This window comes from Pseudopipra pipra, chromosome 4 (genome assembly GCF_036250125.1).
Source record: "Pseudopipra pipra isolate bDixPip1 chromosome 4, bDixPip1.hap1, whole genome shotgun sequence".
Taxonomy (NCBI): domain Eukaryota; kingdom Metazoa; phylum Chordata; class Aves; order Passeriformes; family Pipridae; genus Pseudopipra; species Pseudopipra pipra.
The window spans coordinates 68004608-68030013 of NC_087552.1; the positions used below are offsets into that span (position 1 = coordinate 68004608).

Genomic DNA, 25406 nt, shown 5'->3' on the forward strand with positions numbered 1-25406 from the left:
CTGTTTCCAGGTGCTGCTGCAGTACTGCTGCTGGGGACTGCTCCCGGGCAGCAAAGGCCCACAGTGCCTGTGGGAGGGTGAGTGTGGTGAGGGGTCCAGTGTCACCTCACAGGGTGCTGGGTCCTGGCTCCAGGACATTCCATCCATTTATTTCCCTTCACCTGTGTTTTTTCCCCCACAACAGCTTCCCGCAATCCCGCTTTTCAAAACACCAAAGTGCTCTGGTGGGGTGCATGCATCCCCCCATCATCATCCTTTTCCTTCATCCTGCAGCAGTGGAACATTCACCACACAACTAAAATCCCACTGGGACTCCCCTCCACTGCGGGCTTGAGGCACATGACTTTCAGTACCACCAGTAAGAGATTCCTCACACTACTCTGAACCCTGGCAATCCCCGAGAGGCTTTTCAGGATTGCTTCACAGCCCGGTGCTGGAATGGACTAAGGCTCATTTCTAAGCGGATCATATTTTTCCCTTTTCAAGCTGGACAAGCTGTATTTGGCATGTTAACAAGCAGAGAGACAGCAGTGCTCCATGTATTTCTCTCTTCAGGTTAATTTGAAAACGTTTCTTGTTCTATGTATTTTATTGCACCAAATCCACCGTGACAGGATACATTATAGGATCACAGAGCAACAGCCATGCCAGAGCATTCTCCTGTTGAGCTTGTTACCCTGTTCCCAGGGGGATCATGGGAATTCAGCCACTGAGCTGGTGAATAATTGCTGGAGGGATACAGAAATCTCCATCATCAGTGGGATGAACACGGTCATGATGGCAAAGAACATGTAGACTATCTCCAGGTTCAGACCAGCACCATGTCCTACATATTTAGCCCTGGTTTATCTACATAAGTGTCCTACCTGTGTTAACTGAGGCCCACAGAATTATTCACCCAGTGAATAATATTCAAGTGCTTTTTCCACAATACCTGTGTGTCTGTTCCTGGGATGGAGTTGCTTCCCCACCTCACCTCGGGACTTCTGCATTGGGAAGAGCAAACTCCAGAAGGGAAATAAAACACCTTTCTTGCCAAACATTGTTCATTTAGTACCAGTTTAAATTTATTTAAAAAGCAGCCAGGAAGGGCAGACAAGTGGCCCCAGTGCCACCTCTCCACAAGAACCATGCCATGAATGGGAAACTGTGCCACAGAGGCAGATGAGCCCCGGGGGGGAATATTAAAAACCACCAAACCAGCCCCAGGCCCTGCACCACTGCAGCCCCTGGGAGAGGTGGGCATGATAAGATCGTGGGATCACCTGTTTACCCAAGAACCTGCCTTCTCAGGGCAGATAAGATCGAGGGAGCGGCCTCGAAGACAAGAGAGCTCACCTGAAGTCGCTGCATACCCTCACTGCACTACAGGGAGCTGACAGGGTACTTTTTATATATGTACTTTTGGCAGCACTTTATGCAAGGTACAGCTTCCCCTCCTTCCTACAACAACCATGATGGTGCCAGTGGTGGAGCATCCCCGCCTGGCTGTGGCTCTGCCATCCCAAAGGGCACCTCACAGAAAAATATAATATATAAAATACATACATAATAGTATATATGTTGTGTATATTATATGTTTTAAATTATATTTTGTATATAAAATTGTAAGTATTTTATAAAATACACATCCTGTCTTCTCTCTTCCCCCCCTTTTCTCCCCTTCTGAGGTGAAGACCCCTCTCACAGCAGACTTCCCAGTGTCAGGCTGCAGCTGTTCTGGGAAGAAGGGCTCTGGCAATCACAGCAGCACAGGATGCTTTGCTGAAGCAGTATCATCTCCCAAAATGGTGTTCTGCTGGGTTATCTCCCCTGCTCAGTGGGGTTCACACCCAGAAATAAAATATTGCAAAAATAAAACATCTGGCTGTATCTGTAAAAGCCTAAACTGACAGAAAAATGTGTCTTTAGGAAATAATATCTGAAAAAGGGTTTGCCTCCATTATTTCACAGAACCATAGAACCACGGAATGATTTGGGTTGGAAGGAACCTCTAAAAATCATCTAGTTCCAACCCTCCTGTTATGGGCAGGGACACCTTCCACTAGACCAGGTCACTCAAAGGTGCCATTTTATCTCTCACCTATTGCACGTAATTGCTTAGAGGGAGACAGTTCTCCTAGAAGAGCTTATAACAGCTTTCCTAATAATAACAATGCAAAGTAGACTGTCTATACTGTATTACCACTGCAGTGGCCTATGCAGTTGTTACTGGACAGCATTTCTTCCACAGATATTAACAAGTAAGTGTGCTGCTCTGTATTACAACCCTGTGGGGGTTTTCTTAAATCTGTTTTAGGAGAAAAGCAAACCTTTTTCCTAGAGAATTAGCAGAACAATAACCAGGTTTAGTTCTGTCATATGCAGCTTTCTTTATAAACAAGAGATTATGGAAAGGAATAAAAAAAAAAAAATCTCTAGTGTTTAGCTTGGCTATCCCCGACAGAGACTTTGGAAGAGCTTCCAGAATGGAAAAAGCAGATGTTGCAAATCTGCCTTATCTACAGAGCAACTGTTGACTCTGTTGTGCAAATCCTAATTTACATCTGCATGAAAGGTTTCAGAGATTAAATGGCATTCAAGGAGGAATATTAGCTTTTCTCTCTCCCTCCAGCCCTTCTTTGAATGGATTTACTACTGGCAATTAGCTTTCTGTTCCATCGGCCAAGTAGAAAACAGGATTCATCAGGACTCTACAGTATCCTCCTTTTAATGGACTGTTTTCTCAGATCACCCAATTCAGATGCTGAGAGTTAGAAGAAATAAATCGTCACAAAGCTAAAACAGTTACAAAAACACTTTGGCCAGAGGGATTTCTCTCTGACACTTAGAAAGTCCTGAGCAGGACAAAAAAACCCGCCAGAGAACAAATCAAAGAGGTCTCCTGGCTACACCTAAAAAAACAAGAATGTAAACCCTCTCAAGAGGCAAAAAACTTTGGTTGCTGCTGAGAGCCCAGAGATGGTCCCAAGGACAGCCTTCAGCTGGGGCTTTGCTGCCTTAAAGGAACAGACAGTGACGGGGAATTTTCCTTAAAATCTGGCCAGACTGTACACTCACTTTCCTTGGTTCCCAACTCAAAACATAAAACAGGGAAGCAACCACCACTCATTCGTATCTAGCTAGCTCAGAGTTCTGCACATAATTTTTTTAACAGAAACAAAAGAACTGACATGAAATGTCCTCCACTTCATCAGTGGTCCCTAAAGACAGTGAGCAGCAGACAGCAGGTAGCATGGGGGTGCTGAGGTCCCCAGGCTATGAGAGCTCCTGCTCAGGGATGCCCATTGCATGCCCTGCTCTCCCACGTGCCGAAGTCTTTGTGCTTTCCTCAAGGAGGGCAGCAATGTGTCAGTTCTCAGCAGCCCACGCTCACGGTGGGGATGACATCAGTCCCAGCCTGGCACAGGTGAGCACATCCTTGCAGCTATTTGCCTGCATGTCACACAGCCCACCTCACCCAACCACGGTGGCCAAACATGGTCAACCCAGACCACTCCCTGCTCAAGGCAGAGTGACGGGACACCTGCTGGGGCTGATCCTTGGTGGAGCACAAGAGACTGTGTTGTCATCCTTTTGGTGTCTTCCTTTTGTTGCTTCTGAAGAACGGTGGCCAACTTGGCCTCAGCTTTTGCACAGCACAGCAGGGGCATCCCGGCTTGATGTTGACAGACAGATCCCACCACAAAACGGCTGATGTTTTACATTCCTGCTCCACATGCCTGAGGAAGTCCAAAAAACCCTCAGCTTTGCAGCAAGAAAGCAACTACCACAAGCCCTTTCAAAGCCAGTGGTGGCAGCTGTGGAAACTGAGGCACAGAATGAGGTTTCCCAGCATCCCAACAGACTGGGCAAAGCTTGTCCCCAGACTCCATCAGAGCAGAACTTGGTCTTGCTAAACTGTGGAGGCCCCGAGATCTTCAGCATTAATGCACCACACCATCCCTCCTGCTTCACTGGACCAGGTTACCTGGAGGGGTTTTGTAGGTGAAGTGCACCAAGCACTTAGCAAAGTTTGCAACAAGTATGGCAGCTTACAAAAATGAGTGCTCAACAAAGTATAAGGAAAGGAAAGCCACTTTATCTTTGAAAATACTTTTAAACCTTCTTGTAAGAACTTAAAAGAATAAGCACACTTTGCTGAATAATTCTTTTGAGTTATTTTTCCTGGGACCTTCCTCTACTGTCTCATTTGCTTCCTAAAAATCCTTCAAAAATTAATTATTGGAGTTTTGACCTCCAGAGTGGGCTTTCAGCTATTTAGTGAATTCTATCAAATCTTCACCACCTCTTAAGTGCTCTTGCAGATGAATTTTTAAGCAATACGTAAGTTCACCAGGCCCAGAAGTTTAGGTTTACCTCAGAGTAACTTTTTAAGGGATGCAAATGTTCCTGTTTCCTTTACATTTCCCAGGCTAGCTTTGCCCTGGCAGCTACTTGTGATGCTTCTCTGGTACTTGTGATGCTTTTCTGAAGTGGGCTTTAAGATCACATGGCACCAGAAAAAATTTGCCATAAAGCCCCAACCTTTCCCCTTCGGTTCACAGCTATGCAGCTCCCAAATCCCAGGTCCTCTGCATTTCCCTTGCACTTTTAATGTGCACTCCTCTAATCTTCATTTAATGCAGGCAGCTGGCTGCAAATACCCCCAAACAATGACTTTAATCCTAAGTATCCTGAAGCCCCCCCCCTCCTTGCTTCCCGCACCAAAACTGAAGAAAAAAAATAAAAAGAACAGCCTCAAGACAGCAAGATGGAGAAATCCAAGCTATCCAGTGGGCCAAAGGAGCAGAAAGACACAATGAGCTAAATTTTGCCTGGTTTGCTAATTAAAAACGGAAGCTACCCCACTCCGGAGCCAAGGCGGGGAGGTGGGGGGAGTTTTCACGCTATTCAAAAAATCGCCTTCCAACTGGGACCATATTCACTCCACATTAATTGTCATTCCAACTACGAGTGTCCTAGTTTCAAAATGAAAACTACTCTCCAGTGTAGCTAGTGAAAACTAACACCAGTTTCGAAGCATTAAACAAAATTTATTGATTGCATTTTCCCACCCACTAAAACTTTAATAAGCATTAAACCTCAAACTCCTGGCCCCGTTTCCTCCCTCTACCCTCTCTCTCCATAAAAAGGGTCAGGCTCCCCTATATGGAGATTAGGACTTAATGTTTGGTATTTGTTTATGAGCCTATCAATTGCCTTTATTTCAGGGGGAGGGGGGTTTAGGGTTAGGGTTGGGGGGGGAGCACATTTAAAAAAAAAAAAACCTCCTCTTGTACATGGATTAAGAGAGGGCAAAGGTTTAGGGTAGTTTGGGTGTTTTTCTTCCCAACTGATTGTGGAGTTTAGATATATGATGGATCATGTTCATGTGAATGAAAATAAGTAAATATTCCCCTTTTTGCAAGTTTCCCATGAGTTACATAAAATGCTATTTTTCAAATATCCCTATTTCTCAGTAACAAGATGCAGAACTTTCAGGTCTTCTCTGCTGGCCGTTTTCAGCTGTGTAAAAGGGAAAAATAATAATAATTTGGGGGCCACTCAGTCTGCATACTCAGTAAAAGAAAATAAAGGTCAAACATTTGAAATGCAAAGGTCGATGATTAAGGCCAGAAATCCATATCTAGGCATCAAAATGAATAGCCAGATTTTGAGAGTGCTTAAGCAATTTAAATGCAGAGCCTGACCTGGCTCAGCATCTTTTAAAACCAAGCTTGTTATTTCAGAGTCTCAAGCGAGATTTAGGTGCCAGGTACCCAAGCTGGAGAAATTTTAACAGTAATCTCCTTTCGGGAAGTCTGATCCACTTTAATCTCAAGTTCTGAATGACAAACAATTTTGTTACTTATAAAATACATCTAACTAGAGCTGCAACACTTTGTCCTTGTGCTAAACTCAAGTCTTATCCTTCAGCATTATTAGAAAGAGTCGAGAGAGATGGCAAAAAAAAAAGTAATGTAAAAAATTCTTTTATTTCTCCTCTTTAAAGAAGGCTGCTAAAGGGATTAGACAGCTTTGAGTTCACTGCTCTGTTAAATCAACCTTACAATATTTTTTCAGCTTGTTTGACTTGCTGTTTGTGTATACATTTGTGTTTTCACCTTTCTGCATTCAAATCCCACCCTTAGCGTTTGTTCTGCGCTTCTCACAGGAAACTTAGTCAGTTCTTTATTTGTATTAAGTCTACAGAGTTATAGAAAACAGACTTGGAAAACAATCCCTAAATTAGCAGGACTTACCGGCTTCCATGCATACGCGCATACACACAGAGCATCGCATACCATCCAACCCGAATGCAGAGCTTTATCATTTCCAGCAGCAACAGAAGGGCATCAGGTTCACCAGAACGGACCTTTTAATGGTCTCCTGCAACCATATCTATTACACCAGGGTTTGGACTCCACATTACAAATTAAGAGAGAGTTCAAGGAAGTCATGCGTGTCTCAGTTCCCACTGCCTTCAAGCAGTTTTAATGCCCCCGAATAATCATCTTCTACAAACTGCACTAGGTTAGGATCCAGTAATGCCAGAAACAGGTTAGACACCTCTATGCAAAGGTATTTCAATGCTGCTGTAAGGAAATGCAGACCCTCAGCAGTGGGCCATTTCCAGTATCCTGCAAAAAGACAAGGCTGGCCCTACCTGCATGAACCAGAGACCTTTCACTTTGAGATACCTCCCCCATCCTCCAAAGTCTGATTTTCCCAGCTTTTCCCTTCCTTTCCCCACCAGAAACATTTCTAAAATCTCCTTCTCTCCATGAATCTAAGTGTCCAGGTGAGATGATGCAGTTGTGACAGAAAGGATGGCTGCTGCAGCAGGCAAGCCAAGAGAGGAAGTAAACAGCGTCTTCTCTCTGGCAAATGGAAAATACAGATTATAGAAACTGAGCCCAGCAGCCACCAAAGGACTGGATTTGTCTTAAAGGTGGGAACCAAAGCTAAGCTCCTGCCATGCTCCCTTGGGTGGGATGAACCACTAGTACTGCTAGTGAAGACAAAGTTAGATAGCCTCCCTTGATATATAACCCATAAATTGAGCAAGAGCTGCCCACAGTATTCTGGTCCCTCCACTCCCTTTCCAAGGGTGGGTGGCTAATTCAGGGTCATCTCTTCCTGCCTGCCCTGAGACACCACATGTTGCTCCTCCAACTGCTCCTTCTCATCCCTAAAACAGCCAGGCTCAAGCACTGGGTGAAGTTATTCCTGCAAAGACTGTGCTGCTTGTCTGTGTTTTATTTGCTATGCGCTGGGAGGAGGGGGTGGAGGGGGAAAAAACCTCTACTTCAAACATTTACATGTATTTTGAAAGCACCTGAGGAGGTTTCAGGGCCTTTTTTTGCCAGAACTAACACATTCCACCCACAAGATGACCTTGTTCAGAGCATTCTGATGGTTCCTTACAGGCAGGATTTGCACTGCGAGGGGTCACCAGATCCAGGATCAGGTGGGCAGGGCAGTCCAGTTTCTCAGGCAGTGACCCACTACTGAGAGTGGTGGATACAAACGTGCCCCTTTTTGCCCCTGCACTGAGGGAGATAGGGCAAAGGAGAACCCCTGCTGCTCCCCTCTGCCACCTCTGTGCTTCCCATCCATTCACAAAGACTTCCACGATGGAGAAACCCACTGTGTTCTCAAATCCCAAGATGCCAGCATGCCTACACATAAAAATGAGGCAGAAATCTCATTCCTTCACTGAAAATTCACAAGTTGAAGGCCCATTACATCTCAATAACACTTTCCAGGCATTATTTTCCTTTTTAAATGGGCAGATCACAGAGTATTTCTGTGGTAGGAGGCTTCATGTTTGTGTTTCCTTTGCCTCCTAGATCAAATAATGGCAATATTAATTGAACCACTGAGCAAAAGAAAATTGAGTGTGACGCTTTAGTCAATACTCTGAGGGTTCCCATTTGCTCCTGCAGCTCTCTGCTCTATCTGGAACAAGGGCAAGAGATGGTGCTGCTGCCAAGATGCCCCAACTCTGATACTCAAATCTGAAATAAAGTATCTGTAACACATTGTCTACTCTGCATGTACTTAAAACTCCACAGTATTTACAGTATTTTTACTGTATCCCAGCTAGGATGACAGCTGGGGATGCAGAAGGGTGGTTTTACCCAGTATCTTCAAGGCTAATGCCACAACCCCGAGTAGCCACTTACACCCTTCTTCCCAAGCCGAGGGAACCAGGAGCCCGGAGTGCCTGACATGTATTTTTTATGCTTAATTACAGATTTCAAGTGCCTGACACAGGGCCCTCGCTCATTATGTTTTGACACTGATGGCTTTGGGCTGAGATAGAACAAATGCTTTGCGCTCGCTCATCACTCACTACACCCACCAGTGTGGTGAATGTAACTCAAAAGAAGGTGGGTGATGGATTTGTAGCAACTTTGGGCAGGGATGCAGAGAGGACACCATCTGCTGCTTCTTACTTGTTTTGCCCCCCCCCCTTCCTTTCTGTAATTAATCAATTCACAAATCAGGAGACAGAGTCTTCTTGCTGTCTCCTCTTGCGATCACCCCTGCGAGGCAAAGGCTAAGGACACGGCAGGGTGGCTGCAAGGTCTAAGTGCTGCCTGTGGAGCAGGGAGCAGCATTCCGGCCGGTCAGTGGGAGCACCGGGTTCCCAGCCCTGTGGCTCGTCCCACTCAGGGGCCTCTCGGGGCCCAACCCACCACATGCTGGAAGAAAGAGGCTTTCTGAATTTTTTTTGGAAAAAAAAAAATAATGCTTTCACAGAAAGCTGTGAAATCATGCATAACACACCGGCTGTAAAAAGTTAAAGCATTTTTAATTTTTTTTTCCCCCAACTGCATTCAGCTCATCTCTTACACAGTAAATACTAGAGGCTGGAACTAGGTGATCTTTAAGGTCCCTTCCAGCCCAAACCATGATTCTATGGTTCTAATTTATGTACCTCCATTTACCAGACCCCCTCACTTCTGCATGAATCCCCAGCTTATTAACATAACTATTTAAACTGGACATGTTTTCTTAAACATTCTTCTTTCATAAACTGCCAAGTGACAGTTGTTTACTGTCAACAAGCCTGGGTACTCCAAGACAGGGAGAATAATGTCCTTTCAAAAGGCAGACATATCGGCTACCAAAGGAAGATTAAAATCTGGTGTTTTTCTTTTCTCCCTCCTCAAAAATGCTTTATTCGTACAGATACTCATGATACAGATCAGGAGAGATGGTACTATGTCTAATTCCAATCATTCTTTTAATTAAAGACAGGCTCATGGAGGATTTATCTTCACTTGCACATGCTAGTTGTCAGGGCACACTCAGAACTCCCTAATCTTCCCACTGCAACTGGTTTTTCCTCTTCACTTTTAGCTGTGATACCCCCACCTCCCAAGGCACATCTCGGGCTCATCTCACACAGATCCTGCTACTGGCTAGAAACAAAATGCTTGCCTGGGGGAATCTACAGAGAGAAGTTAAAAAAAAAATTTAAACAAAAATGAAATCACCACAGTTGGTTCAGGCCCTAGAGTCTCCAAGCAAGCCGCTGAAGTATTTTGCTGGGAGGGAATTGCTTGCACTTGAGTCTTGCACATGAAAGTAGGGATATAAAAGAAAAAAACTCCAAAAACCAAACCCTATGTATGGGAAAACTTTCCCCGGAACTCTGTCTGCCCACGAAGTGCCAGGAAAGGTCCTCTGCTGGCTCCTGTTTGGTGCAGAGTCCCGGGGCTCAGCGCTCGTCCCCCAGCCCCGGCTCGCCCGCAGACCCCCGCGGGGGACTATTAACACTTTCCCCGGCGCATTGTGCGGCTCGCAGCTATTATCAGCGCCGGGGCTAATGCCGGCCGACACTGATACAATGGCAACGAGGATGGGGCATGAGGGGACGGCGGCGGGACTGCGGATCGACTCCACGCGGACCCGCGACAGAGTCAGGCGGACCCGGGTGGTGGCCGCCACCGCCGCCTCCGGTGCTCGCGTTTAGGTTGTCGCTGGCTCGCATCAAAGCTGCAGTTACAAAAAGCAAGATGGGAAGTGAAGGTCTGTGTTACAGCCAGTTAGAGAGGAATGGGAGGTCACGGAAAGCCAGCTCCAGCGATCCCCACCCCCAAACCGGGAGCCCTTTTACTCGCCAGAGTTTCCTCTGCTTGTTAAAATGTTTGGGTCATTAGAAAACTTTCCAAACAATCCCTGCTTATGCTAAATAGCTGCTCCCACCACGATCTGTGAAGGGCTTCAGCCTGCTCTCTTGGAAATCAATGGGGGCTTTTTTTGCCTAGGATTCAATAGGCGCAAGATCAGGACCTCATTATTATTTTTACAGGACTACAAGCAGCAGAGAATGGCGAAACCCCTAAAGAAAGCAATGACCCTCAGAACCGGGAGCCAAATTCGCTATGAAGGATCTTTACAAGCTCTGTCAAGCATCAAAATAAAATTAAAAATCCAGTTCTTGGGAGCTTTTCAGTTTTTTGACAGGGAAAGCGTAAGGTTGAGAAAGGCTGGCCTCATCATTTGGATCCACGGACATCTCCCGTAGCTCCCTTTTACTCAAAAGAAAAGCCTTCATAGATGTGTATTTTACCTTCCCCAGGGGGAGTGAGCAAGAGGGGACGAGCTGTCAGTTCAGAGTGATGCCAGTTACCCTGTGGTACCCCATGGAACAGAAACACCTTCCGGGGTTCACACGACCTCCTCTGCCACACTCCACAATGAAACCCCCCAGTAAATCCTCTCTGCAGAGCCACCACCACCACACAAGAGGACCAGAAGGCTCCAGGGACACGGGTCCTGCTACAAGGACCATGCCTGCACCCTGTCTTCACAGAGGCCAGGTGTCATCTGCCTTTTGTGAGAGGAGCCCCAGAGATGCTCCTGTCCTTGGCACCCTCCTTGGAGCTCTCCAATAGTCAAGGTCTGCACTTCTTGCCTGTTACTTTACATCACTCCTCCCTCTTGGCATCAGCAGGAACTCACCTACGCACCACATAACCACCACAAGGTTTGGCCCCTAAGCAATACCCAGCTATTTTGCTGACTCCCCTCCACCCAACTCACCCCCAGGTCAAGTCCAAAATGCTTCAAATCCATTACTTCTGAGTACTAGTCCAATTCCTATAAACTAGCAGTAATCTGTCTCCAAGGCTTTACTGATTTAACTACATCAGCTGAACTAATTTAGTGAGTTTCCTTGCAAACAGCACAAGATAGTTCAGTGCAATCAAGACACTACTACAAAACACTCCACTTTCCAGGGCAAAAGCACTAGATGAAGATAAGCTGATGAACACTTTCATCAGTTATCAAGAAGCAGCAGTTGGGAATGCACCCTTGAAAGTTTCTGACATGCCATGGTGCACTATCATTGTCTGTTCCCTAGAAGCCTTATACTCAAGGAACATAGTGATGCCTTGGCTTCTTCAGCGAAAAGAGGGGAAAAAACCCCAAACTGACATGCTGCCATGTGTCATCGTGACATTTGCAGATACTTCAGTAGCTCAGAGTACTAGCCCTCGGTGCAAACAACAGTGTTGGGGTCCTGGGGCTGTGGTGTTCCCAGGGAAGAGCCTTCGGCACACAGGGCACCCTGCAGAGCTGAGCCTGCTCCCAGAGAGCGATCCTAGGCTGCATCCTTTCCTCACCCGAAAACTTGGAACCCTTCTCACTTGAGTCATTAATTCTTTTAACCCCTCGCAACCTGCAGAAATGGCACAACCCCAAAATCTCACTGATGCTAAACATGTAAGCACATGGCAATTGTTTTGCATACAGTTCTGCGTGATAAAGAAATCTGCTTCCAAGTTTTAATAGAACCTTTTTATTTAACCAACTCATTATCTTCCCCTGCTCTCTGGATTTGAGAAAGCAAGGCCAGCACACCAGACCTATCTCCCCTTCTGCAACAAATACCACCCCTTTTTTAGATGAATACGTCTGAAACTGAAGCAGTTGCTGGAGAAATGTTTTCTTACTTGACTGTGCTGCTATTCTTCAAAAATAGCACTGCTACATTGTGAAACCTGAGTGTCATAGCGAAAAAAAAAAAAATTGATTTAACTACCTCCTGCCTAGTTCCTATCCACCTGAGCACAACAACCCCTGATAGCCTATCAGAATAATAGTGCTGTTTTACGTCTGATTACCTTTCACATTTTAACTATTAAGTTTACTAAAGGTTTTACTCAGCCCATATCTCACAATTCTTGTTTGCTTTTGATACTACAGAAACTTCCTGGTCATTCAAGCCACGGAGCAGATACTTTAGGGGTAAGCACATCAGGAACACTGTATTCACTACAGGAATAAAAGCCCTTCTTCACACGTACAGGGCCTTAAGTCATATCTATGGCACTTGGCAACCTGAGCTGTCAGCATATGAGAAAGGGGATACTGGAGGAGTCAACTCTACTTCAGAGAAAAAGTGTATTTTTTTTACAAGATCACCAGATAAACAGCCAAAAGAAGGGCAAATGCTAAACTGATAAGCTATGTAGGAGGCCGAGGAAAAAAAAAATCTGGGTGTAACAAGGTATTTTCAGGTGCTTTTGGCATTGTAGGCATCTTCTGACATGGTTGTAGCCCAGTGTTTGCTTAGAGGTGCTTTCAGATTTACTCCTCTAATAGCCCAGGCTACCCACTGTCACATACCATGAGCAGCTGTGCTGAACCACTGTCCCATTTGCTGCAAAAAAAAGGTGAATTTTAGCAGCCGCCATCCTCTCTGGCAAAAAGCCTGGTATACGGAGAATGAAGTTTATTTCTAACCACTATTAAAAGAGATGAAATGGCAAACACTGAAGCAGCTACTTCAAACCACTCCTTTGAATGGCTTGGAGGATGCTGAGTCAGCGGACAAATTCAAGTTTGGGGGATTTTTTAAGGGTCAGAAAAAAGAGAAGAAATGGGTATGCAGAGCCAGACAAAGTCCCAGAACACATGAAAAAAGGAAAATATATTCAAACAGGGAAACAGAATAAAAGTAAAGTCAGTTTCATTGTTTATCTATCCAGTTCAGCCAAGCTGCAAAAAACTTGTCAAACTGGGAAGGGAATGTCAACCGTACTTTCAATTGAAATATCCAAATTTGTTATACTCGTGCTGGGTCTACCTTATATATAGTAAAAATTGCAAAAGCTAAACTATGATGATAACACAGCCAATTCTCCATGAAGCCTTGCAGCTCATGCTCAGGCTCCTGCACTGAATCCTATGCACTTCAATGACCAGCCAGAAAAAACCCACCAGCAGGCCATGCCCTAACCTTAGCTAAAACTAAGGTTCAGCAAACGCCTTCAGTCTCAGCTCTTCGTGCCAGCTGATAGATCACTGTCAGAAACACACTGGTCCGATGCTTTTGTAAACAGAAATTTTATTGACTGCTCAGAAACCAGGCTGATTCCCTATATTTTAGGGTCTCTTAAGTGAATAGCAGATGGACACAGCAAGTGTTCAGGGAGGACATGTAGTTGGATATCAAAGTTCACTTTTATTGACCATATTTTAAAAGGAGAAGTTTTGTTTCTCAGCCTTAGTGGGGGGGGAGAAAGGAACCTCCTCCAGCTTTACAAAAAATTTCAGCTTTATCCGGGCAACAGACTGGGTCCCACTGGATGGAAATGGTCCAGAAACAGTGGGAATGCCACAATCAAAACTTCTTTAGTTTTCACCTAACTTCAAAACCCACTCTCAGTCAGGCTTCAGGAGAGGTACGCTTTCCCAAACAGCACTGAAGATCTTTTGGAGGGAGTCATACAAGTTAACATGCCACTCAGAGTAGCTTACTTTAATTACATGATTTAATTAGCAGATCAACACTTTGCTACACAATTTTCAGATTTACTTTTATCACATTCCCTGCTCAGCAGTTGCTAATAAAGTCTTAATTAAAAGAAAAAAATCCTCAGATTTAATTGGAGTGACCCCTGTCAACATGCATAGAAGACCCGATGTTATACAGCTAGTATTGAATACACTGAGTCCATCTCTGCACTGGAACAGACTTTCTAGTTCACTATTTGCTAGGTAAGAAATAGATTTTTTTTAAAAAAGAAGCCATATTTCATCATCTTTACTTGTGTCCTCTCATTTTATTGCTTAGTAAAATATTTCTAGTCTCGACATTGAAGACTTCATTAGCTTTTTTAGCGTGCTGCTCATGAGAACAAATGGATCAGCTTTTAATCTCAAAACTATCTCTTACCGCTGCCCCACTGAACCTAAAATATTTCTGGTCTAGGGCACAAAGTAAGCAGCACCATCAACATATGAGAGACTCTTTGTAGAGGGTTTGAACGCATAAACCCCAAGGCCAGCTCCAGGAACAGCCAGTGCCATTTGGCACTCACTTCAATACCCTTATAATTTCAGGATGAACTTTGAAACGCTCAAATACGCAAAGCAGAGCGACACAGATCACAGTACCCTACACCTTGGACCCCTTGCTGGGCACGGGCTGAAAGGCCACAAGAACCCGGTTGCCATCAGCTGCACAAAAAACACCTCAACCAGCGAATGACCAGTTCTTTCCAAGCAAAAAAGTCTCAGGAATTGGTACATGCCGTCCCATTCAATTTAAGCAAAATCCCAAAACGGCCCTTCTTCTGTTCTTCTGGACTAGAAAACTGCCTGTGCAGTATTAACTCTGGGTGACAATTCCACTCCGGTGCTGAACAAGGAAACTTCGGTTCTCGCTCCTGACAGATTGACTCTCCCCTCCCCTTCCTCCACAAACCTGATCAAACATTAGCAGCTCTCTATACAACTCTTTCAATGCATGCAGACAGCTTCAGCAGCTAACTAGTGCAACACAAATCCTAAAAAGCCCAGAAATTGCCTTTTTCGCATATACCCCACACAGACACACACACACAAACCAGCTACAGGAGACAGGCTGGTTATCAGAAGTTTTTAAAAGTGAAATGCTGCTGTTTCAGTTGGTCTGCTCTCTAAGAAAACAGCCAGTGTTACTTGACATTCACAAATCGTACGAAGTAATATCTTTATCTGAATACTAATGCAAATTGGACGGGCTTTTTTATATTGATGTCTATTCTGTGGCTGCTGAATAGAGTGACCGCATGCTCAAGGCTGCAAAGGAGTTCACTGACCTCCCTAATCATCTCTGTCATAGCCGCTGAATGACATACACATTCAATCCTGCCTCGCCTCTCTACTTTCATTCATAAAAAAAAAAAAAGAAAAAAAAAAGAAGGAGGAGGAAATTTGACATTGTTCTTCCTGCAGCAGCCCCAAGAACGGGAGAGAAGAGAAACTCAGCCCAGATGAGGCCCCTGGTGTTTTTAGTTTAGCTTCTATTCAGCAACAGCCCCGCCATCTGCCTCCTTCCTGCCAACAGCCGAACACCTCCCTGCGGAGATGTTAAAACCTGCACCCCCTCCACCTCTGCTAATAGCCAGTATTCATATTAGCAAACATACACATACCTCGAGAATGCCTCCCTTCAATGTGTGTTTTATGTAGCTGAGTATAGGCACAAAGCAGTAGCTGTTATAGCCTTCACAGCCCCGTGTGGAGAATTAGATCACTGGGGAAAAATCCTTCCAAGCCCCTTTATGGAAAATAAGGCCTTAGACTGTAAATGCAAAGCCCAGCGAACAACAACCCTCAGTAATGAGCCAATACCCCATGGCCCATTTGACTAGGAGAAAGAATTTGCTTTTTACCATTCAATTCAAAAAGACTGAAAAAGTAAAATGTGTTTTACTTGGCTCTGAAGGTTTATATTCTTTACAGTTTCTTTTGCACAACCTTTTCCCCCCAGGTCGGACAGGCAGTGGGTGCCCTCATGGTCACAGAGCCACTGGCTTTGGCACAGAGCTGGGCAAGCAGCACCGGCTTCATGCTTCCCCACGCACATGGATGGTGGTGGGAGAGCCACTGGTACTGCAAAGTCCTCTCTGCCCTTGCAGTCCCCATCCATGGGAGCTTTCGACAGCTCATAGTGATGGGGCAACTCTTGGAGACTTCGCTAGGTGTTGGGGTTGACTGCCCAGGTTCAGGGACAAATCCCACTCCCAGGGAGCACAGTGGGGGTTGGCAGTGACACCTTTGCTTTGGAGAAAGCTGTTCTAGTGGTAAGAGTGCCTGTCCCGAGGATTTCCACTGGAGGCCCTGGAGATCCCAACCCACCGCTCAGCTCACAGTCATTGCTGGAGGGATGTTTCCCTCTGTGTGACCTCTGAGTACACCACTTCCCGCGATTCCAACAGCATCCCAAAGCTTTAACTTGCAAAACTGTCTTAGAGCACGGGAAGGGTTTAGCACCACTTCAACACGTCATCAACCCCAGCTACAAGCCGAAGGTGCGGGTGGAAGCCCAGGGACCACCGAGGCAGCCACCGAGGTTGCTCCTCGCCCCCATGTGCCTGAAGTGACAGCACCAATACATACTTCAGGCTAAACCAGAGAGAACTGGGGACACTTCGCTTCTGTCACTCCCACCCAGCACAGGCTGCCCGCTGCCTCCCGCACACCGACCTCATCTGCTCTGACCACGTCCCTGCGATGTTGCCCCATAAATCAATTCTTTTGGCTGTGAAAAATGAGCCAAACGAGTTACACTAAGAATCTGGTGTTTTATTAGGACCTTCTTGAAAACAAAACCAACCCCCGGTGTGATTTATAGCTTTAACCAAAAGGGGTATGAAAGTAATGCCCCCACCCCCCAGCCTTCACGAAGTCCATTTATTCCCCTGTCACTTTTTTGGCAAACAGGCTTCAAACCCTTTCCTGAACAATGGAAACTTTCTGCCGGGTCCATGCAAGCCCGAGGACAGGGGGTTGCGAGGGGGCTCCCTTCCATTAAAGAGCTTTGAAAAATAAACAGGGACTCAGGTAGCAGCTGAGGCGGATCAGAGAGGCACGATGTTTCAAACCCGCTGTATATTATTTCGAAAGAAAAAAAAAAAGAAATAGAAAAAAACTAAAAAAACAGCTTTTGTCCGACGTGTTAACTTTTTTTCACTTGCAACTGCGGCGCTGCCACTCGGGGGGAGATCATCACCGGCTTCCCCGAAATGCAGCTCCCTTCTCAGCACAGCCGCTTGTTCAGCTGCGACCCAGCGTGTGCCTACCCGGAGCTGTCGCAACTCCACTTTTGATCCCAAAACGTATATATAAATGAACTTTCCTTACTTTCCCCACCCGAACACAGAGCAGTCAGAGCATTTCCGACGCGCGCCGAAGATGCGCCGCTACACACGCACGGAGGCATCTTCCCTTCCCAACCGCTGTTACACACGGGGTGTAACACTGAGAGAGGGCTCCTGGCAGTCAAGGGATCCTCTTAAAAGCAGTTTGTCCCTCCTGGGCGCCTCCGCGGCTCCCCGGAGCCACGGCAAGGTTGGAACCACACCGTCCCGCTGCCACCGCCCCGCGTTCCTAACTCCCGCTCCACAGCCGGCTCCGGCGGTCTCCATCCATCCGCCCCCCTCCGCTCGCTCAGGGAAGAGGACTCGTAGAGCCCTCGCACATCCCGCCGGAGCCGTGCCCCCGGAGCACGTGTGCGCGGCCGCGCAAGCCTTACCTGCCGGCTGCCCGCCGCTCCTCGCCGCCGCCTTGCCGCCGCCCCGCCGCGCCGCCGGCATCCCGCCGACGGCCGCCGCCAGGCACAGGCACCAGACGGAGCCCCAGGCCGCTCGCATGCCTCCGGAGCGGCGCCGGGGCAGCGCGGCCGCCGCCGCACCGCCCGCCTCAGACATCCCCCGGCCGCCGCATCGCTGCCGCCGCTCACCGCTCCGCTCCGCCGCCGCGCTGCCGGGAGAGGGAGAGAGGCGCTCAGCGCGGGGAAGGAGGACGAGGGAACCCCCCACCGCCCGCCGGTGCCCACGCGGAGGGGGGAACAAGAAAAAAAAATGATAGTAAAAAGGCGGAAAAAAAAAAAAAAGAGTGGTGGGGGCAGTAAAAAAGTGAAGGGGGCCGCGCCAAGCCCGGTGCCGAGCGGCGGCGGGGCGCCCTACCTGCGCAAGCCCCGCGGCCGGCCGCGCACCGCGCATCGAGCGAGGGAGGGACGGAGCGCCCGCGGGAGCCGCCGCCGCCGCCCGCCCGCCGCCGCGGCGCTCCTGCGTCTGCTCGGCGCGGAGCGGGCGCGGAGCGGGGCGGCCGCGATGTCCCCGCCCGCCGGGCCGGGCCGCCCGCCCCGTCCCCGCCGCCCCGCCCCGCCCCGCCGCCGCCGCGGGGGGCCGCGCCCGCCCCGCTCCGCGCCCGGCCCCGGGGCTGCGCGGGGGGGACGGGGGGTGCCACTGCTCGAGGCCGCTCCCACCGAGCCCCCGGGGTGGAGCGGGCACTCGCTTCTCAGAGGCGTGAGGTTGAAGTTGGCTCAGCGCTCCCGTGATGGGTCCTGAGCGGCACCGTGCGCCGCGACACGCAACAGCGTGTCCCCTTATCCTGCCTCTGGAACAGCGCATTTTCTGGAAAGAGGGGCTGAAACGGCATCCGTGGGTCGGGGGCAGCTCTGTGCGTGCGGCACTTCGGGTCAGCCTGGGACTTGCGCAGCAAATGGCCCAGGCACCCATTCCCCCTGCCGGGCTGCCACACTGTACCCCGAAGTGAAACCATCCTCTTCGAGCACCCTGATTTCACCCACCCACACTGATCACCACTGACGAGAGTAATCACAGCCTCCACGCGACTCTGCGTGTTTGCTGCTGCCAACTGGACTTGCTCTTTGTTAATAAAGTCTGATTAAATGTATCTAGTTACATTTACAATTATGATTACAACGATCTAGTCGCTATCATAGTAATGGTTTGGGATATGGTGGTCATCTCAGGGACCCCCGACACGGCTGAGTTGCTGAAGTGACATGCATCAGTTACTGCTGACAGTGAGCTGAGCTGCCTCATACAGAGAAGTCACAGCTCTGCTTTAATCCCACTTGACATAGCAGCTCATTCGCCGAAAATAGACGCAAATATTATCAGAGCTGAAAATGCTCTGCTATAAGGGGCCCAAAAAACCCAACCTGCGTAAGGGTCAAGCTGAGGGTTCGTTTGGGTCAGAGGAAAAGCCGGGCAGTGTGGAGGTTTGGCTTTCAGCGAGGGCAAACAGTGAGGATTGCTCGTGGCCACTGTGGAGGGCTCGGAGTTCGCACTGTTGTCGCTGCAACCGGGATCTGTCTTGACACCTTTATCAGGCACAGAGACTCTGACATCTCAATACTGCTGCATTGTGTGGGGAAGCATTGAGACGGGGCTGCAGCGAGGAAATCCTACATGTCAGCGGAGACCCTCGCCAGTGACACCGTTGGTTTAAATGAAAACAATGGGGGGGGAAAACAGACATATAAATAAAATGTGGTTATTTCACCGTCACAGAGAAGGCTTGGCAGCACGTCAAGCTGCACGATGTTTGCTCTCATAACTGCTGTGCTGGTGGTGCCAGAAAATCACTAAAAATTAAAACAACAGCAGCATAATTATAACACTGCATGAGGAGTTGTTGGCGTCGTTATTTTGAAGGCGAAATTGCAGAAGCAGGGCCAAATTTTGTGCTCAAGTAAAGTCACCAGGGTAGAGATTGTTGTAATGATACTGTTACTGCTGTTACTAAGTGTTATTAATATTATCACTATGATGACTCCCATTTTCCAAGCGGAGAGCAGCAAAGGAGGAGCAGGAGCTTTCCTAAGCCTGCACCTGAAATAAAAACATTGGTGAGGATTCAGTGTGGTTTCTCACACCGTGGCTGCATTTTAGAAGCGCCACAGTGTGATTGTTCCTCTTGTCAGGTGAAGGCAAACATTTTCATGATGCTCCTGGATTAACAGGATGGAAATGGCTGATCTGAACCTGGGGAGTTTTAAGGTTGCTAGGACATATAAAGGTCTGCACCTCGGATCAAATCAGCTCAGCCCTTTAATGGCTTTGAACTGGTTTTCATTTGGAGGAAAACTAAAAGCTTATAACATTTGGAAGCCCTTTACAACAGGAAATCAAAGGGGTATTGAGATAGTCCTGTATGAAAGACTTCAAGGTTTGCAGTTTTCCCTAGAGTGGGATATTTTTAGGTTTCCCATTTATTAACCTCTGGTGCAGCACACTCATGTGGGACTGGGGAACACAGACCCGACTAGAGCGCAGATTTTCTGATGCTGCTTTGTCACTGTGGTGGCCACTGTAACAGAGCCTGGGATGTAGTGCTGTGCAGCAAAAACTGCAGCTCTGGACTGTGTCTCAGGCACTTTCTTACTATAAAAAAACCAAATCAATCCATGTACATAGACTAGTAAAGCCTGCACAACACAATTGCATTTATTTTAGCACTGTTATGCCATAAGCCGTATATTACCCCCAAAGTTTTTCTTTCCCCTCGAGGTAGAAGCATGCACCCCCCTTCTTGCAGGGATACTCTCTCTGCCAACATGTTTGTTCTCCTTTTACCCTTTATAAACATTCCTTTCCCAGAACTTTATATTTGTTTATCCCCTTAATATCCAGAGCTGTCAGCGATGGAAATCAACTCCCTTTCAGCAGCTCAGGGATGGTGAGTGCCTGCCCTTTTCTGAGCAAGCGGCTGAAATACAGCACGGTCAGCAGTGCTCTCAGTGTCCAGGCTTGTCACTGTCACGCACCTCCATCAGCCTGGACCCCACTGGGGGCTTGGCCACTGAGAGTGACTGTCCTGGGAAGGTTTTTGGGGAGCCTTGCAGGCCCTGGGGGCATTGGCATGACTAAAACCCCTCTCTCTCTTCACACGCCTCCAAAGCCCTGCCTGAGAGGGAGACTGCTAATCTCTCTCTATGGAAGTGCAACCTTTTGATAGTCTCAAAATAAGTTAAATGAAGGCTGCTGTCAGCAAAATTGGCTCCAAGTGTGAATGCTTTTAGCAGTCCCTTCTGCCTCTCTGTTCAGAAGATGGGGACAGGACAGGCTGTCAGATGCTTGTCCCAAAGCCCTTGGGACGGAGGCTCTGGAGAGGCATGAAGGGAGAGGGAAGTTTCAGCAATCCCATTGAGTCACTTTTGGTGACACTGCTGGTAGAAAATATGCGATGAGACTGTGATGCCATGAGCCACTTCCCTTTCCCCTGCAATCCCTCTGGTGCACTGTGAAGGCTCTCCCCTGCACATCTGAGCTGTCAGGTGTAGCATGGCAGGCAGCAGGGCTCAGGCACCGCCCTGAGCTAATGCAGCAGTGCTGGCCTCAACAAGGACCTTGCACAAATGACACAGGGGACTGGTGCCCCCTTTACATCCAATACTCTCAGGAGTTGCTTCCTTTGCCAGCAGAAAGCAATTCCTGAATCAATACTTAGTAAGAGCAAAGCAACGAGGTAGGTGAAACTTAAATTTTAATATGCTGGCAAGCTTGATCAGAGACACAGTCAGGTGAGTTGCCGAATCGTACACATGATAAATATTGCCAAATATTTCTTATCAAAACCAGGACTTGTAAGCCAACTTGTGAGCCAGAGTGTGTTTTGGCCCCACAATGCTGTTCCTTCAGCCCAGCTGACTGTTACGAGCTCACATGAGACTGAATTAAAATATTGGTTCAGAGATCAGTGTCAGTGTGCGTGAGTAGAAGCCCGAGCTGTCCATCCTTAGCATGCAAGGGTTAAATAGCATCACTGGATGCCGACACTGGGGTACATTTTCCAGAGCTCATGTCACTACCCATTTATATCAATAAGGTGCATTGGAATGACTAAACCGCTTTTTATTAGCTAGCCAGCCCAAAGGACTGTAATTCCGGGCTGGTTTATTGAATTTCAGGCTGAAAAGTCGTTGTTGCTAAGATTAAGGATCCAAATGATTGTCAGGGTAAACACTCCAAGCGGTTAAGCACCCTGTGAAGGCTCTCTCTGTGCCTGCACCCTCTGCGAGCTGATTCCAACACAACCCTGTCCTGTGGGATTTGTTTCCCACTGAACAGCATGAAATAGATGAGGAATAGAGAGCTCTGCAAGAGGTGAGGTGTTTATTTGAAGAGAAATAAAAAGAAATGAGTGGACTGGAGAGACACTCCGAGTCTCTTCTGCAAGACCTGCACGTGGGGAGGTGCTGCTAGAGGTAAAATTATTTGGCAGCCTGGAGAGCAAAGCAGGTGATTGGAGAAAGTGGAGAGAAAAAAACCAAAACAAAACACTGGAGCAAGCCTGTGGAGGGTGTGAGAAGCAAGGATTTAAAATCAGACCCTGAAATGATGCTGACTCAGTACAGCAGCTGCATGCACAGCCTGGGCACTGTACCAGGGCTCTCCGAGGTGTCATTGACCCTGGATGTTCCCTGTCCTTGGAGTAAACCAAGACAGTGCTCTGGAGCCTGGAGAGGAGAAGACAGAGATCACTTCTGTCTGCCAGACCTGTTCATGGCATGGCCACACAGGACATTTCAGGCAAATGTGGGTGCAGCAGGGTTGCACTCGTGGGTGTAGCAGGGCACCTTACTTTGAGGGGCGTTTGAAACAAAGCCACAATCTGTTTAATCCCACTGCCCCCCCCCAGTCTGTGCAGACTGGTGCCTGTGAGGAGAAATCACACACTGCCAAGATGAGCTTTGGAAAGTCCAATGGCTGTTCTTGAAGTCCTCTCTCCTGGGTGTGACCAGAGACCACCAAAGGGCACCAGCTCTCGGCTGCTGCCCGTCCACCTTGGCTGCTCACCTGCAGCAGGGGGTTACAGAAACCTCCCTCATCTGTAGCCCTTCAGAGATGTCACACATTGGGCTCTTCCTGGCCCTGCTGTATTGACTGGTAGCCACATCCTTACTCTCCTTCCTCCAGGGTCTTTTCCCCTGCCCTGCCCTGCTCTAAGGTAGGGAATGGGATAGGTAGTGAGTGGCATGGGAACTTCCAGAATAAACAGCCACATCCTAAAATAAATATGAGCTGAGGTCTTTCATCTGTTAGGGGCGGCAGAATTTAGTCAATATTAGGGCATTATTACTGTGACTTTTAGCTCTTTCTCAGCAGAACATTGTCTTACTTTAGGGGAAGCTCGAATACAGGGACAATTCAGTCATTCTCAATTCTGCTTTAATACAGGCTTAGGCTCCCCCAAGCCAGTGCTGACACAGTGCTGTGTCTGACACCAGTCCTGCCACATGTAGAGCCCGATTTGTACAGCTGTCTTGCAATTCCCATGGTAGTTTTATTTTTCCAAAGACCACTGTAGAAGCTCCATTCTGGGTATATTCTGCTGCAGAGACAGGGTGGGTGGATCAGACGCATATTGGCATATTAAATATACAGTACGTATTACAGAATTGGGTGACTCTATAGCTTTTACTGGCCTTTGAAATAAAAAGCAACAGACATATGTATTCCAGATTCAATGTTCATGCCCAACAGCTCTGCAGTGTAAAAGCAACCGACAGTCTTTACAAACAGAAGTAATTCTGTAGGGGATAGTTAAACATTATTATCCCTGTGGTACACTAGCTCATTCCAAAGCCCAGGAAGGTGAACTGCCTTCCCAAATACCAACTCCTGGTCTGCAGCTTGGCTTGTGGGACCACGTCCAACTCTGCTACAGTAAAGTGATAACTACCTCAGAGATCTTGTGCTTTTGCAGAAATGTGATTCCCCTCGTGGAGCGTGCTGGATGTGCAGATCAAACATGATGAAGAATGCAACCTGTGGTCAGGGAGGTTTGGCCTCCATCAGCCCCAAAAGGCCTCTGTGTAGTAATTGTGGCATAAATAATTTCATTCACCATTAAGAGAAAAACGCTTGTGGTGTGAAAAGCAGCAGTTACATAAGAAATTGGATAAGAGGCAGGTAGTCATTGACTCTAAGACATTGCATGGAGCCAATGCCTTTAATCAACAAGGGAAATGTTTGACTGTTAATAGAACTAACAATGAAACTGGAGTTGTGTTTTGACAAGTATTTCCAAACATTCCAGGAACACTGTGATGCTCTAGCAGCCTCTTTCCTAGGAAGGGAGTTGATTGCTCGAGTTATAGCACAGTTTGCAATGTGCAAACAGCCTTGCACATTGCCAGCACCTGTGGGATGCTGTGGTGGGCAGGGACAGGCAGTGGTCTTGGTGGCACTGGGGGAGATGGGCAAATGAACATTTTTAATAAATGAGGGCACTTTCTTCCTAACCTGGACAAACATCCTGTAGGCTTCTTAGGAGAGAAGTGTATTCTGAATACTAAGAGTTCTTTCTGAGACAGAAATTCTCTTCTTTATTATCCTTTTATATGAAGAAATTGATCATGTTGCATTTTTCCAGAACATGGTGATGGCTCCCTCCTCTACTGCATTTTGCCCCAATTTTCTTTGCATATATTTAAACACGTTTTCTCTATCTGTTCTGAATGGAAACCCTGAGTGATTTAAAACATGACCAGAAAAGTGCTGGGGTACAGATGTATTGTTGAGAATCAGCCCTGCAAGGTCTGCATAGATTTTTCATGGTTTTCCCAGATAATTTTGCTTTAGGTCAATGGATCAGATGAATCATTAATAAGCATTTGGAAACACTGGATGTCAGGTACCGCTGATCTTGAGCACCTTGTAAAAGATTCACCAACAGGTCAAAGGTTTTTATTTATGGAGAAGACCCAAGGTTTACCCCCAGATTTGGCATTAACTGTGTGACTCTAGAAATTCTCCACCCTCTTTGAGCATCTCCTGTCTCTGCAACACTTTGTTGCCCATGTCTACTGAGGCTGAAACACCCATATAACTTCAAGTGAAGTTAGGAACTGCACTGTCCTTTTGGTCATTGAGAATTATATGCCTCCAAAATATGCCTTTTTTTAACTTGCATTTCTTCTAATAGCACCTGTCTCTCTCTGCTGATAATGGAGGGATCCTGGATGCCCAGCTGATGAAGTGGGGTTGTTTTCACCCCATTTTAGCAGCCTCCGATGTTGCTTTCTGATGGTGGAGGCTGATTCAAGGCTCTGCTGTGGGGGTGTAAAGAGAAAAACAATTCCTTTGGGTCCATTGCACTGGTGGAAGTGCCAGAGGTGGTCTTGGCAGGAAACCCATGGTCTCTGAAGGCTTGATTTCTCCAAACCAGCACCTTGCTGGAGGTCAGGATCTGCGGCCTCCATTTCACACAGCACAATTTCCCATTTGTGCATCATCATTAAATCAAAAAGATCACAATTTCTTTGCAAATACCACTCAAATATGTTTTCAGTACTGATGAAAGGTAAATCTATACTTCTGAAGGCATTTTTACAGCATAACTCCAGTCTTCCTTAAAAAAAAAAAGAAGTCAGCCAGAATAGCCAGTGTTTTCCAGTCAGTGGTTTTCAATCTTTTTCATTTGCAGACATCCACATTTTTTACCAACAGAGCTTCAGCCCCTTATACAGTTAAATTGCAGCCTACTGACAATAGGCTTATTTTTCCTGTGAAGTTTTGTCGACCATTCAGAAATCAGTGCACCCTGGAGACCCACAAACTGCAGTGAAACCAATTGAAAACTGCTATCTACTT

The 25406-nt window shown here is 47.2% G+C and overlaps 1 protein-coding gene across 4 annotated transcripts in view; it reads right to left on the bottom strand.

Moving 5' to 3' along the window:
- FGFR3 (fibroblast growth factor receptor 3) overlaps positions 1-18058 on the bottom strand; it is a 56041-nt gene extending 37983 nt beyond the window's left edge. For 3 of the 4 annotated variants that reach the window (XM_064653436.1, XM_064653435.1, XM_064653434.1), the window contains exons 1-2: positions 17964-18046; positions 17531-17757 (exon numbers count right to left, since the gene is read on the bottom strand). In XM_064653436.1, coding sequence (XP_064509506.1) covers positions 17531-17705 — 175 coding nt within the window. In that variant the 5' untranslated portion in view covers positions 17706-17757; positions 17964-18046. Of the gene's footprint in view, positions 1-17530; positions 17758-17963 lie in introns of all 4 variants that reach the window. The other variant, XM_064653437.1, reaches the window with a different exon arrangement.
- Positions 18059-25406: the final 7348 nt, after the last annotated feature.